This window comes from Miniopterus schreibersii (assembly GCF_964146895.1).
Source record: "Miniopterus schreibersii genome assembly, chromosome: 3".
NCBI classification, from domain to species: Eukaryota; Metazoa; Chordata; class Mammalia; order Chiroptera; family Miniopteridae; genus Miniopterus; species Miniopterus schreibersii.
The window spans coordinates 97210378-97226107 of record NC_138103.1 but is presented as its reverse complement, the minus strand read 5'-3'; the positions used below and the strand labels follow the sequence as shown (position 1 = coordinate 97226107).

At 52.5% G+C, this 15730-nt stretch overlaps 1 protein-coding gene across 1 annotated transcript in view; it reads right to left on the bottom strand.

Annotated features, from left to right (window-relative positions):
- Positions 1-15730, bottom strand: part of EGFLAM (EGF like, fibronectin type III and laminin G domains) — a 129826-nt gene that overhangs the window by 8858 nt on the left and 105238 nt on the right. The window contains exons 17-20 of the mRNA XM_081133768.1: positions 14712-14828; positions 13213-13393; positions 5857-5935; positions 4624-4764 (exon numbers count right to left, since the gene is read on the bottom strand). Coding sequence (XP_080989894.1) covers positions 4624-4764; positions 5857-5935; positions 13213-13393; positions 14712-14828 — 518 coding nt within the window. The remainder of the gene's footprint in view (positions 1-4623; positions 4765-5856; positions 5936-13212; positions 13394-14711; positions 14829-15730) is intronic.

The window sequence follows — 15730 nt, the reverse complement described above, 5'->3', positions numbered from 1 at the left end:
CATCTCTCTGAGCCTGAGTCTCCTCATCTGTGAAATGGGGGTAATTATACCTTCCCTGAAGGGTCCTAGGGGATATTAAGCAAGATAACATATGTAAAGAGCACAGCACATTAGCAGAGGCCAAACAAATAATCCCAACACCCCAAGTAGGCGCCGTACTTAAGGCAGCTCACAGACAGGGCGGGCGACGGATCCGCAGGAACCGGCGGGAAGGAGGAAGCTGCCACGAGAGTTCGACTCATCAGGCCTCTCCCGGAGTAGTCATGTGTGAGCGTAAACCAACAGGCTGTAAATATGTAACCCGAAAGGTCACGAACACCCAGATCTCGGAACAGAGGTGACCGGGAAAAATGGCGGGGCCGCTGGACTGGAACGCGACTGGAATCCGGTGAGTGGAAACCTTTGCAGTTGTGTTTGGACAGGGTGGGGCTTCCCTCCTGGCAGCGCTCCTGTTAATGCAGCCAGACTGTGCCCAGGGAGGCAGCACCGAATCCAGCCGACGGGAACCCAGCCTCAGCACCACATGGGGCTGCAACACTCAGCGGGCACCTCCATGGCCCAGCTCCCTCTGATTTAGACCCTCCAATAGTCTCCTGCCTCCCCGGACATCCTGCAGTGTCTCTCTCTTTTATATAATATCTTGTTCTGTGTGTGTGTGTGTGGGGGGGGGATCCACAGCTGTTTAGACATTTAAAAATCTATCAAACTGTACATCTAACATCTGTGCACTTTATGTAAATTACAACTCAGGTGTTTTTTTTAAAAGGAGAAACATGGGAATGAATGAAAAAAAAATGAACAAATGAATGCCTGTCTGGTTTCACTAGCAATGTCCTGGGGAGGTGGCTAGCGTTGATCGGCTCTCAGATGCGAGCTTTCCTGGGCAGCGCGGCGGGCGCCAAAGGCCGTGAGCTGAGCACCAAGGTGGCCTCCAGGAAATACCAGCAGGTGAGGCCTTCGAGAAACCGTTCGGCCGCCTCCATGTGGTGACACTTCCCCTTAGCCGCTCCCCCTTCAAACTAGCACAGGGCACCTTGCCAAGGTTAGATCTCTGCCCTTTCTCTGTTGCATGAAAATGTTACCAAGGTCACGTAGAAAATGAGCGGGAAAGACGGTCGGCCCAGTGATTCTCACAAAACTCGCTCACTGGCTTTTATGCGCCACATATAATCATAAAACAAAATGAAACGAAACAGGAACGGAAAACCGCACTCAGCTGAGCACTTTGATTCCTTTTCCTCTACTTAATCTTGCGCAAAAGCCATAAATGATTTTTTTTAAGAGTTTCATTGCTCTTCCTTGCTCTTTGCCAGAAGGGCTTTGAGCACTAACTCAGCAGAAGGACCAGCATGTAGGTGAAGGGGAAAAGTCAAGAAGGTTGAGAACATATTTGTATTCTTATGTTTCCTGTTGTTTGCTTTGGACCTGGGTCACACACTAAAACCTCAAAAACGGTTTCTCTACCCAATAGACCAGTTCACGCTCTAGGGTCCACTGACGTAAGCTGCTTGAAGGTGGGGCCTACTTCTTACTAAAAACAATAACAATAATAATAGCTACATTTTATGAAGCAGTTACATTGTTCTAATTTCCTTACTTATATTATCGACCTGATACATAGTGGTTTTTAGATCATAGAAAACACTTGATCAAAGGAAATAATTTGATAATCATTATCACTAATAACTAGACATGCCAGGCCCTGCACTGAGCCCGGTACACGAATGGACTCATTCATCCCTCGCCACCAACCCTTTCCTTTTCACAGGGAGGGCCGGTAGCTTGCAGGAGGTCACGCGGCCATGGGAACCAGCCTCTCTGACTCGGACGCTCACGCCTTTGACCACTTCAGACCCAGTTTCCCAGGGCGTGGTCCCCAACTGTTTCCTGTCGGGCTCTGGCACCCAAGGAGACCTGCTCCATCAGAGTCTCCGGGTTGGGCCCAGGAATCTACCTCTGAGACAAGCTCCCGGCTGACCCAAGCCACTGGCCTACACTCTGGTCCCCTCTGTGCCCAGCCTCCCACAGGTCATTCCCACATCTGTGTTTCGTGAAGGGAACTAACTGCTCAGTGGAGCAGCAGCTGTGGCCCCAGGCCCAGGGACAGGCTCAGGGGGTGCCGAGTTGTGCGTCCCTGACACAGAGCACAGCCAGAGCTCCAGGCTTCAAAGAAAAACATGGGGCCAGTTTCCAAAAACCTGAGAAAGACACAGCAACGTAGGAAAAAGTTCCGGATGGAGTGGAGTTGTTAGGAGGGTGCCCAGGGGTGTGGGGAGATGAGGGCATCCGGGGGGCCGGCCAGGGCTGGTGGGGGTGAGGCTGGTAGGGGCTGCGAGGTGGTCCCCAGCAGATGGAGTCTCCCTGTTCTGCTGGGGTGGGTAGTGAATAGGTTTCAGCTGGCAGGTTACCGGGGAAGTTGGCCTCCCACCCACTGCTGAGCTACTGTTTCAGTTCCCTTTTCTGGGCACAATCGAGAACTTGAGGCCTTGGTGAGGTTAACCACAGGAAAACCACAGGAAAATGGCTTCGCGGCAGCCAGCCTGAAACCGGGTGTGAAAAGCTTGGCGTTTGACCTTGGGGCCAGGGGGGAAAGGGGCGGAGACGGTTAGAACTGCTCTCATTGGCCAGCCTCTAGCCTCCGGCCACCGGTCCCTCAAAAGTCCCCGACAGTCCCAGAATCGCATCACTTAGGCTCTGCTGTTTAGGGGCAAGGGTGGTGCTGGATGAGGGACATTTCCTCTCAAGATGCTTTTTATTCAAGTGGAAAAGACTTCCATGGTCCTACCCCGGCTGCCAGGAACCCCAGTGCCTGACCACAGAGCCCAGAATCAAGCCCAGAATCCTCCCGTAGTCCTTACTTTGCCTTTGTCTATTTCAATTCAAATGAACTCCGTACCCCCAGTGAGCATGTGTGCTGGGCATCAGAGGGGGGTAAAGAAGGGGAAGCCAGAGAAACTCCTGCCCCCACAGAGAAACGGGCCAGACAGCGAGTGGGGATTTCAAACCTTAGCCAGCACCAGACCCACCTGCAGAAAGGGTGAGAACAGAGCGCTGGCCCCACTCCTGGAGCTTCTCCGGTCAGGGGTAGGGCCTGGGAATTTGCATTTCTAGGAAGTTCCCGGGTGCTGCTGCTGCTGCTAGGCCAGGGGCCACACTGTGAGAACCATTGGTCTAGAGGAGTTATTTCAGCCTCAAGTGAGGAGGTCCTACCAGGATCTCCAGAGAAGCATTTTCCTATCACACAGCCAGTCCCGGCCCTGTGGGAACCCAGCTTCCTCCCAGGCTGCTGGGAAGACGTCGTCAGGGGATCCTTTCTCTGTTTCATAGCCCTCCATTTGAAAAATCTGAGAGCAGTCTAAATTCACTGAAAAGAGCTAAGAACTCCAGGGACGTGCTTACAAGTATCACCCAGAAGCATTTACAAAAACCCAAATGCTGGGATGATCTACTGACATATAAACCTATGCTTTTTCCCCTTCGCAGTGGTTGATTGGAAAGCAGCATTCTCCTTCCCGAGGCTGCACAGCTAATAGGGAGCTTGGCCAGAACTGAACCCCAGGTCTCCCGACTGCAGATCATCAGCTCAGTCTGAGCCAGAGAGCCCTGAGCTGAGTACCCAGGTCCCCGCTCAGCTACAGCCGGAGAGCCTTGAGCTGAGTACCCAGGTCCCCGCTCAGCTACAGCCGGAGAGCCCCGAGCTGAGTACCCAGGTCCCCGCTCAGCTACAGCCCGAGAGCCCCGAGCTGAGTACCCAGGTCCCCGCTCAGCTACAGCCGGAGAGCCCCGGGCTGAGTACCCAGGTCCCCGCTCAGCTACAGCCGGAGAGCCCCGGGCTGAGTACCCAGGTCCCCGCTCAGCTACAGCCGGAGAGCCCCGGGCTGAGTACCCAGGTCCCCGCTCAGCTACAGCCGGAGAGCCCCGGGCTGAGTACCCAGGTCCCCGCTCAGCTACAGCCGGAGAGCCCCGGGCTGAGTACCCAGGTCCCCGCTCAGCTACAGCCGGAGAGCCCCGGGCTGAGTACCCAGGTCCCCGCTCAGCTACAGCCGGAGAGCCCCGGGCTGAGTACCCAGGTCCCCGCTCAGCTACAGCCCGAGAGCCCCGAGCTGAGTACCCAGGTCCATGCTCAGCTATAGCCCGAGAGCCCCGAGCTGAGTACCCAGGTCCATGCTCAGCTGTATGGAGTCCTCTTTCTACTAGTCCCCTATTTGCAAGTGGGGAGCATATGGCAGAAACATAGTGCAACTGGGGGGGGGGGGTGTCACAAAACTGTTCTGTAAGAGCCAGATAACAAACATTTTAGGCTTTGCCATACAGTCCCTATTAAAGGTATTCAAGTGTGCCACTGTAGCATGAAGCAATCAGAGACAATATATAAGTGAACGAGTTTGTCAGTGTTCCAATAAAACTTCACTGACAAAAATGGGTGGGTGGCCAGATGTGGCACCCAGGCTGTGGACCTCTGGCTGCTGCTCTGGAAGACGAATGCTGGACAGAAAGCCCAGGGGCCTCGGCCACACCTGGAGCTTCAGGCTCCAGTCCTTCCAGCAGACTGTGTTCACTTTCGCCTCCCTCTGTCTGGCATGACCTGCAAGGTGATGCCGAAGGCAGCAGGCAGGGGGTTACCTGAACACCAGGGCTCCATCGCGAAGGCCCAAGGAAATGAAGTCGCTGTTGGACCTCTGGCTGTCTCCCCTCCACATCAACAGGCCATCTTTGGCAGTCGTCTTAAACCTCATGAATACGTTTGATCTTGATCCTGACACCCTAGAGGAAACACACAAACAATTGCACCCCATTAACCACTGTCCACCCACATCCATTTCTGAGTTTCATCAGCCGGCTTGACCAGCCAGGGATAAGAATGACCTGGCATCTCTGACACGCCTACCAGGAGACTGGGGCGGGCATCACCACACGAGTCACAACACCAAGGGTCTAAAAGTCTGGACAGCTTGCTCGGCAGCGATGTCTCCGTCCCAGGTGTGGTGCGACCCCATGAGAGAGCACTTGATGAGCCACAGATTAACCAGATCCTGGTCAGCTCCACGGTCCCAGGCTGGGCCCCAATACGCACCCCAGTCCTCCCTCCTCGCTGTCCTAGCACTGATGGGTCCTTGGGAAAGTGTTCCCCCATTCCCCAACAGAAAGTGGGTTTCTTAATTTCTAAGAGGCTCAAGTTGGCAGCTTCTTTGGGCTGTGATCGTGGCTGTGGATGGCCAGCTCCACCAGTGACTGTCCTTGAGGGCAGAGGCGCAACTGGACAGGAGGCGGGGTGTCGGACAAGAGAGGTGGCCTGATAGGACAATGGTCCCGAGCGGTGTTGCTGCGAAGGCTGGGTAGAGAGGGCCAAGAAGCCGTTATCCACGTGAGGAGAGCTGAGGCCCTCCCTGAGCTGGCTGGACAGTGCGCCTTCGTGGCTGAAGGGGCGAAGGAGGACAGGGACTTGGCACCGTCTGCGGAGCTGCGGGGGCACCGGGACCCTCTGCTGCAGGTCCGAAGCGGCGCTGCAGACGGTGGCCACGCACAGCACGAAGCTAGCTGTCCTGCCTGGGAAACCACTCGCAAGCCCGGCTTGGGGAGTTGTGAGGCCTGGAGAGCCCAAAGCGGGGCGCTCCCCCTCCGCAGGGTTTGGGTTGTTTGAAAGGCTGCCTCTTTCAAGTTTTTAATTTGTTTTTGTTGTTGTGTTCAGTCTAGTTTCTATGTTTATGATGTGCGGTGGTTTTCGCCCGAGGCCATGGCTAAACTGCCTTCTTTGAGGATTATGTTCTGGCTCATAAAATGAAAGAAAAGCCTGGGGAGAGAGACTGAGAAACCCGCCGCACGGAGATAGGGAAGGTGCCCGCTGAGACTCCTTACCTCTTGAGGATGTCCGGGCTGTCGTAGGTCAGGTAGCTGCGGCCGATGAACTGCGGGATCTCGATGGTTTCTGTGATGGCTGAGGCAAGAGAAAATGGAAGTTACGTGGCTGAGGCTCTCCCGACCCCGCCCTCGACCACGTGGCAGGAGACTACGAAGGGCAGCTCCTGGAATTAGGACATTGAACAACTTGTCAGCTCCTTCCTCTTGGCCTGGTTTGAAGCTGCCTGGCCTGATGGCCTGGACTTGGCGCCTCCCTGTTGTCCCCTCCCTGGGGCTGGCTGTCCCTGTGAATGCCCTCGGCAAGGCTGAGAAGGGCCTGCCGTATGCCAGGCCCAGTTATTCTTGTGAGCCTAAGCGCGATCACGGGCCACGTTGGGGAGCAGCGAGGGCGGCCCTAGATGTTCTCCATGGAGGCAGAGGAAACACCCCCCAGTCAAGCCCACCAGGACTCCTGTATCTGAGCCAGTCTGCCCCAGACCCTTTCAGCCGTGACCGCGAGAGAGGGGCGAAGAACGAGAAATGAGGCGCTGACCCGATTTCACAAATCGCCTCCAGTGTCCTGTTTCACAGGCCCTTCCCCACAGCCCCATGAAGCAGCCGGGAGACTGGGGAAAGGGGAGGGCTGGTTATGTCCATTTTATAGGAGACGCAAACGAGGCACAGAAACCATCCAGGACCTGCCCGAGGTTAGACAGCTAAGAGGGCGAGAGAGCACGACCCAGACCGACTCCCCTTACTCCTGGTCCTCGGCCTGCTTTTTACTTTCCAGGACTTCAGAAGTGTGTTTCCTTCCTCTCAATTTGCCCTTGCTTTGTCTTCCTGAGAAATCTTCCTTTTCCACAGTTAGCACAAGTATAGACTATGTCATCATGTTTGGTGTCAAAAATTGGGGATAGCCCGGCCGGGCGTGGCTCAGCGATTGAGCGTTGATCTAGGATCCATGTGACTGGAGTTCGATTCCCGGTCAGGGCACATGCCAGAGCTGGGGGCTCGATCCCCAGTTGAGGGCGTGCAGGAGGCAGACCATCAATGACTCTCATCATTGATGTTTCTCTCTCTCCCTTCCTCTCTCTGAAATCAATAAAGATATATTAAAAAAAAAAATTGGGGATAATTTAGGAGATGGCAGCCAAAGAGGTCACAGCCATATCTCTTTGCTCTTTAGGAAAACACAGAAATGGCAGTTTAAACAATTAAGGTAGAATGAATCTCATTTTCAAAGACATGTGCAAAATAAGAGAATAAGGCAGCTTATAAAATAAGTTAGAGTTTCACAAGAATATGTGGTTGGTGCAGAAAAGACACCGAACGCAGGAGTCTACCCCCAGGAGAGAACATATATAATCATTGGACTGTGAACAACCAGGAGAGTTTAAATATAATTTCTAAACATTTTTTTAGAAAAAGAGAGGTAACAGCAAACCCCAAAACCCAATGACATTGGGCCCCCGAGTATAAGTTCCTATGTTGACAGATCACCTATGGCATGTTCCCCAAAATCTTTTCACAAAATGTAAAAATTTTAAAAGGAAAGAAAAGAAAAGAAAAGGAAGGGAAATAAAAAGTTTAGAAGTAATTTCTGAGAAGTAGCTTTCTGGCTCCCTGAAGCGACACAGCCCTGGACAAGTGCCTGCCGGCCCAGGGGGCCTATTGGAGACAGAGACAGGGAGCCAAGCGTCTCCGCTAAACTCTGGGCCACGCCACCGGCATCTCCACCTTCCAGTTAAAGGGGGAGGAGGGGGAGGGGAGGGGAAAGAGGGACAGGAGCAAAGAATGGGGTGCAAAACAGACAGTGGGGAGCGGGGCTAAAGGGGCAAGTTAGAGAGAAAGGAGGGGAAGGCAAGAAAAGGAAGGGCGCCAGGTGGACGGCAGCCCTGGGCAGGGAACGGAAAGGGGAATGGACAAGGCGAGGTGCAGAGAGAATGGATCCGGGGCAGCAGGGCAGACACGAGAGGCAGGGAACGGAAAGGGGAATGGACAAGGCGAGGTGCAGAGAGAATGGATCCGGGGCGAGAGGGCAGGCACGGAGGACCAGGAGAGAAACGAGCGCAAAACTGCTGGAGGTACTGGGGGGCTCTTAGCTGGGAGAGGGGGGCAAGCCCTGAATCAGGGACCCGGTGCTGAGAATGGAGGAAGAAGAGACTCGCCGGCCTGATGGAGGAGTCCTTCCCGGAGCTGCACAGAACCAATGTGCCCCGCTCAGCTTGGTTCAACCCCAGGGCGCGGGGCACAGGCAGGGCCTGTTTCTACTGTTGTTGGCCATGGACGCGGGCCTGTGGCCAATAGCTATGGCTCTTCTGGACTCCTTGAAATGGTCAGGACATGCTAGTCACATGTCAGCTCTGCCCACGGAGCCTCCAAGGGGTCTGTGTGAGCCCTGTCCAGCTGCCCGCTAAGCCCCCAGCTCAGGAGCTCAGTGCTTCCTGGGGTCCAGCTGGGACTCAAGTGCATTCTCAGGCTGGCTCTTTTGGAGGGGGGGTTCCCACCACCCTGATGGGTATGTCCGAGTCCCACGCCAATCACCCCGGTTACCCCCTGTGTGTGGTTGGCCTGCACCATGCCCGAAGCCCGGCCAGAGCCTTCCCTGGCGCAAGCCCAGAGCGCTCTCAGTCTCTCCCAGGACTTACTGTACTTACTATTGAGACAGTAGTTCCCACACTCTGCCATGTGCCAGCGTGAAACAGAACAGAGAGAGTCAGGATCTCACAGGCATTGTAAAACCCCAGCTACTCCGGTGCAGATCACTGGAAACCAGCCGCGTTTCCCTCATAAAGGCCTGCAGAGGGCCCAGCTCGCCTCCCAGCCCCGCTTCATGTGGGGGTGAGGGTGGGCCGGCGGGGGACCAAGAGGACGTGTATGACAAGTTGTTTGACACCTCTGAGGCTCTCGGACCTTGAACTGACAGTCTTCATTTATTCTAAAGCTGGAGAAACAGTTCCTTGCTAAAGAGTTACTTACCTTGTCAGCGATTATTACTTTTCTTGGCTTTAGGCTGTGTGTAAACAAAGAACCATAAGCCAGCCAGCTGCCTCTTTTCTCTCCAGAGTGGAAAATATCAACCTAATTCCCACCCTGGCACCCCCCTTTGCAAGACTCCAGAGCTCTGGTTACTTGCGATTAACAAAGGGCCGGGGACCGTCCAGAAATGATAGCGCCGGAAGCAAACAGTGGCAACACCCTCTCTAGTCAGTCTATATGGACACATGTGCAACTCTATCCCGAAACACTGGAGCTGGAGGTGACCATCGAGCCTTTGGGGGCCCTTTAAGGTTTGTTGAAATATTGCAAACCTGATTATATTGAACCTGGCCCTTTCTCTCTATTTTTTTTTACATTGTCTGTTCCCTGTGGTGAAGACCTTCCTGATGCATCAGCTGACATGTGCTCTTGTCACTTCCTCACATTTGTACCTACAATGCTCTGGCCCCCGTGAACGGCAGCCTCTCAGCCAAGCATGTTGTCCACTCGAGGGACTTGAAACTCCCAGCAGACTATGAAGGGCTGAGAGGAGGGCCGGCTCCTTCGTGCAGCCACAGGACCGGAGCAAAGGGAGGGCCTGGGGTGTTGTAATGCAGCTTTCCCAACAACCAGGGCTCCACTCAGCAAAACCCTGACGGATGGCGGTCCAGCCCGCAAAAGGCACCTCCCTCATCCTGGCGGGGGCAGCGCCCGCCCTTGGGGGACAGAACTACCTGGTACAGCATTCTTGTTCCATGAAGCAGACTCTGTAGCCACAAAGGAAACAAACAAACAAAAATCTCTCTCTATACAACAAGCCCTGGGCTATCTAAAGACCAGCATCTGGTCTTTAGACAGACCCCAATTTTTCACTGTTTAATCATCAGCCATCCTGAGAAAAGAATTCCCGGTGGCATGCCTATTTTATTGATTTGTTTTTCTATTTACTAGGTTTTCTTAAAGTAGGGCCTATACTTACTGAAGCTATTTTTCATATACTGGGACCAGAAAAATTAATCCAAATCAGACCCAGCAATATGGTGTGAATCTACTAAAAGCAACATAAAATGTCCTAAATGTTGCGTATGTGGTAGGTCAGGCCAGATCGCACCTTTTAGGATCTTGCATCCATGAAGAACGGGTGCCGGAAGCCCAGGCGTGGCCTCAGTGGCTGTGGGTGTCTGCAGTGAGCTGGGTCCGCTCACCTGCTACAGAGAAACAGCCCCATCTAGTGGCACGCAGGGTCCTACGCGGTCTGAGTCCAAACTGTTCTCAGTCATGGACAGGAAGGGAGGACCAGGCTCCTATTTCTTCCCCAAGCAGCCTGTGTGCTATTGGTTGGGAGAACCCCAGGAAAACACAGCTGCATCCTATACCCATGTCTTGGACACTCAGAGCATAGGCTCTGAGAAGTCCTGCAGAAGAGAAGCTGTATAACCATGTTTCCCCAAACGTCTTTGACCACAGAACCCTTCCTCTCATTGTGTGCACGTGAATGTATGTGCAAAACAGCCATTAATATTCTTTTTTCTTTTTTTTTGCCATTAGTATTGTTTAGAACTTAAATTTTTACGTGCACTTTGTGAAACTCGGCTTTAACTTATTAGTAACTTACTTGGATACAGAGCTGTGAGGAACTGGAACACAAGATGGGTACATTTGGATGACAGTAGAAAGAAGAAAAAATCTCTAAGGAAGGGGCGTATTTGTTTTTGAGGAGGGAGGCCTTGTTGACACCCCTCTGGTGAGAAAAGAAGGGGGCCTCGGTATTGGGGAGCTGAAGTTTGAGGTGGAGGAAGACACCTAAGCGGGAGAGCCCCCAGATGAAGGTGAGGCGATGGCCAAAGTCAAGCCTCTTGATTTTCATCAGCACCTGAAGTCCTGGCTGGGAGGCAGAAGAACCTATGGGTCCCCGAGGTGGGGACAGTGTGGCTCCATTTTCTGCAGTTGCTGCATCAGGGAGCCTGCAGTGCCCTGGGGGCCCCGGGAGCTTATAGGGCCTCCATGCCCCCCAAAGTCAAGGCTCAGGCTTTCTTGCTCCTGCCCATGACCTTGCAGGGAGCAGGGGGCTCCTGAAACTGCCACAGAACCTCCCTCGGATTTGTCCGAGTTTGGGGCCCAGCCCTCCGGACAAGTGTCCCAGCTCCCAATGAGGTCCCAAGTGGAATTCACCTGCCTGATGAGGTTAGAGAAAACCAGACTCACTGAGGAGCCCCCACACTACGTTCCTGATGGAGGAGGTGCCCCTTGGTACAGGTTGAATGGGGCCTGGTGCTGGTGGTTTCTACACCACGTGGCTCAGTATAATGGGGCGGGTCTAACTTCCATGGGGAATGCTAGGAACAGGCTCTTGTTTTTGAACCATGACCTGGTTTCAGGTAGGGGGCAAAAACCCCCTAAATCTTTATGAGGCTACAAACCACCTTGCTGGATTATATAGCATTCTCTCTGACCACCAAGAATGGCTTCCAACCATTTGTGGTCTTTCAAGCTAAGAATTTACCCAAACTTTTAGAATGTTCTTCTGCATCCTACGGAACAATTATAGCTGCCACCTCGCAATTTTTCCAATCCTTACCTGGGACGAGATGCTCTTCCCAGTGTAACAGCAGTCTGTGTTCCACTGTGTGCCTCCTGGGGCCTGGAAAACTTGTCCTTAGCAGCACTAACCTGCACCCTGAGCCCTGTTACTCCTCGGAAGCCATGTAATGGGAGAAGCTGTGGTACAGGCTGTGCCTCCCGTATGTGAGTCTCCCCAGAATGAGTCACAGCTGCCAGGGTGCCAGAGGACCGTCTTTTGTTCAAAGCCCAAGGAGGTAACGATACAACCTGCCCCTTCATTCTGGTAAAATGTGTTTCTTGTTGAATCTGAGCCCACAGTTATGAAGCTATAAACGTAAGCTTTTTTTTTCTTTTTTTTTTAAACCTGTTGTGGCTAATGTTCTGTAGCAGGAAACCAGGGTTAACAGGATCACAAATGATCCTTTCCTTCCTCCTCTAATTCCCAAAGCTGCTAACTGTTCCTGGAAGCCTGGACTTTAAATTGACCGTGAGTCCTGGTATTTAAGGCAGGAGCAAGCTTGCAGTGCTGAGGTGGTGGTGAGGTGGAGACCTAGGAAATTCAAACACTGATGTGTGAAATCCAAACCCAGTCTTCTGAATGAACAGGCCACTCTTGAACTAAATCTCAGCAAGTACAAGCTGTTAGCTAAACAAGGATTTGCTTGTCAGAATTCTCATCAGGCTCACTCACAAATGGATCAATGGCTCTTCTTTGAGGGGTTATCACTCTGGTGAGCTACGTTAATAAATATACTTCACACGATTTGCGACGGAGGTTTCAAAATTCATTTAAGTATGATACTACTAATCTTCCACCTGGCCAACTGGCATCTTTCATATTTTCCAAGACTGCTGCAAAACAACTTCTATCATTCCATACACCGAAAGACCTGCCTCATAATCTTAGCTTTCCTCTAGCCCTACGTCCGATAAAAATCAGGAACCAGGAAACAAATAATAAAGACAGAGAGTGTACTCCTTCACTTAGGCTGCCTGCAGGGCTGTCTACCTTTTTAAAAAATTAGTTCTCGAACAGGTGAGACCATTCTGACATCTAAACAAGAAGCTCCACGTGGCCCCATGAGCTGGCCACATGTGGACAGACCTCCGCCAGGCTCCAGGCCGTGGCCCTGCCTCCCTGGAGCCGGTGAGGGAGGTTCAGTCCAGCTCAAGTAATGGATATTACTTTTTTCACCAGTAATAATGACAGCTAGTCTTGGCTGAGTCCTTACCAGGCACCCTTCCAAGGAACAGACATTGTCTTATTGAATCCACACCAACCACACCCCCTGCCTTAGATGCTGTTGCTATTTTTATTCTCATGTTACAATGAGGAAACTGAGGCACAGGGGAAACTTAGGTAGCATGGAAAATAGCACACTATGGGCGGTTATTTATACTTTGGAGAAGTACAATTAGTATTTTTCTGTATTTGGCGAGATTTCTTTATAATGTTCATAGGCAGGGGTCAAACTATTTAGACAAAATATTTATCAGTCTATCAGGATGGGCTCTGGGAGTACCTCAGATGGAGGAGGTTCCTGGAAGCCCCCCTATATTATGGGCTAACCTTTTAGATGCTGGCCCATGAGGGGATTCTCAGGGAAGGAGCCAGGCAGAGGCATGGGGAAGGTATTTACCTACTGTTACAGGAGGATTTCAGCATTTTCATTATTAATTATAGCAGTTTATATATGATTAACCATCTACAATGTCATTGGAATCATTGATAAAAATAACGGGTGTAGCTGCCCTTCTGTCACCAACTCTTCGGTCCGCCAACAGTCTGTCCGCCCCCCGCCCCCCGAGCCGAGCCCGAGCCCCCGCGTGTACCTTTCTGGCAGTGCACACCCTCGAAGCCCAAGGGGCAGTCACACTCGTAGCCCTCCTTCCGGGGCCGGCAGCTGCCCCCGTGGGCACAGGGGCTCGCCACGCACGGGTGGGCGGCGTTGTCCACGTTCACGCCCCAGGTGAAGTCGTGCTTCACGTGGATGGTGCGGTCGTTCAGGGTGATCTTGGGGAGAGACAACGTAAAGAGATTCAGGACCTCAGAAGACATCTTTGTGGTTTGTCAAGTGTCCCCTTGGCCCACTAACCCAAACCACGTGCAGTGAGAGGGCCTTGAAAAGAAGAGAAAGTCCAGTTGCTGCCTTCACAGTCCTAAGTGACACAGGAACTGCAGTGGTGACGTGGGGCACGTGGAAAATGGGCAGGAGTCAAGCACCTCTGGCTGGGAGGCCTGGTCACCAGAGGTCAAAGAGAAGGTCCAGTAACTACAAAGTGCGGTGCTCAACCTGGCGCCTATTAGACTCGCTGGGGAGATTTAGGAAATATCTAACGCCCAGGACCCACCAGGCAACCGCGTCAGAATCTCCGAGGGTGGGACCCAGTCACCAGTGACCTTCCAAAGCTTTCCAAGTGGCTGTAAGATGCAGCCAGGTTGACACACGCAGCCGTAAAGCTGAGCAGGGAAGGACAAGCCCCAGGGGCCCTTCCCAGCTCTGATGAGCGAATCCTGATGGGACCTTCCTTCCCAGGCCCTGCTCCACCTCAGGGCTGACAAGGACCGATGGCCCACGTGGCACCCTCGGCAGCTGAAGGAAAGCTGGATGGCACTGCCACTCAGGAACCCAATATGCTTTTCTTCAAGTCCTTTCCCTCCCAGCGTTTGGTGGCCTGGAGACCTGGGCTGGTGAGTCGACCTGAATGTCCGTTGCAGACAGAGCTCTCTGCTCTCATGCCCGGAGGGCCCGGGCGGCCCCAGGGGAAGGGGCAAGAGATGAATGAGTAGAAGCGGGGCCAGTGTCCTCTGTCCTTCACTAGCTGAGCCTTCATGGAAGGACTCTAATAATAGGCTCTTGAGAACTTGGTTACATGACTGATGAACAACTGCTAAACGGGGCGTGGGGGTGAGCTGGGGGAGGGGGAATGAGCTGGTTCTTGCCAAAGTGCCAAGTAAACCTACAGAGAAGCAAACAGCCAAGACTTCCGTAAGACTCCATTTACCTCCTTCCCTCTGTTGCGGTTTCTGCAGTGACCCGATGCCATCTGCCTCCCTCAACAGTCCCAGGATATTTCTGTGGATCTGCTGTAAAAACTCACCCTCATCGAGTTGCATTCATGTTATGTCTGCTGGGCCCGGACCCAGGAGCAGACATCATAAGAAATGGGGTTGGGAAGCCGTGCTGTGCCCATTCAAAAACGAATCTTAAAAATGTTAAAACTTTCTCAGAATGCCTCTGGGTGCAGCAGGCTGCCCGCTGATCACAATTCTCCATTCCACTGCCTGCGGTCAAGGCCAAGCAACAAACACGAGGGAGCGAAGGCCGTACCTTCTGGATGCTCCCACTGAACGGCTTGAGGATGCCCGATTTCTCCTTCACCTCATCGTAACTGGGGACTCCGCCGACAAAAATGTCCGTGTTGCAATTAATCTGTGTGAAGCCGCCCTGCCAGCAGATTAAAAACAAAACGCGGGTAACTTTAAGACAAGATCGTTAAGACTAGCTCGGGTCCCTTCAAGACGCATCCCGACAGTGCGTCTTCTTGTCGGTCTGACTTTCATATTGCTTTGCTTGCCACTGACCACTGATCTGAATTTCTTAACCTGAGACTCAGGTTCCCCATCTCCAAAACGCCATCCCCACCACAATATCCACCTCACGGGTGTGCCACAGTGAATGGGGCGGGCGACCCCGGCAGCAGCACCCTCTCCTGGCTGGAAGGCCACCTCCAACCTCAGTCTCAAGAGGGGCATGTCCCTTGTGCTTGTCAATAAAACAGAAGCAAGAGAGACGTGAACCACTTCTGGGCAGAAGCTTCCAGAGCCAGGGAGTGGTTCGCTGTGCCGTCCCCGAGGTGGCTCCCGGACATGAGCCCTTCTCTTCTCCGCAACCAAATCCCTCTTTCCCCACCCAAAGCCTCTTTCTTTCCTTGTCTTTTTTCTGCCGACCCATTTTCTTACCGGAGCGCCCACATTCACCTGTGCCCTCTTTAAATCTTGCAATGCACAAAATAAAGAGTGTCGGGATTTAAAATACTTGCAAATCTGAAGTACCCTCTGCTTTTAGGTGGCTGTAAAATTTTTTGGGGTGTGCAGAATCCTAGTAGGTTATAGCTTAAAGCAAATCTCTCTTATCTCTTCTTAAAAATGTCATTTTCCTTTGGACATATCCTTGGAAATAAAATCATGGGAAATAAAATCAAGTTATAAATTTGAGTAGAAATTCTGAGCTCTTGAGGCCATGAGAGTACACTGCCAACTAATAATAGTAAGTACAGTTAAATAGTGCTGACCACATGCCAGGGACTGCTGTGATTTACATATATCGTTGTTCTCATTTGCACAACT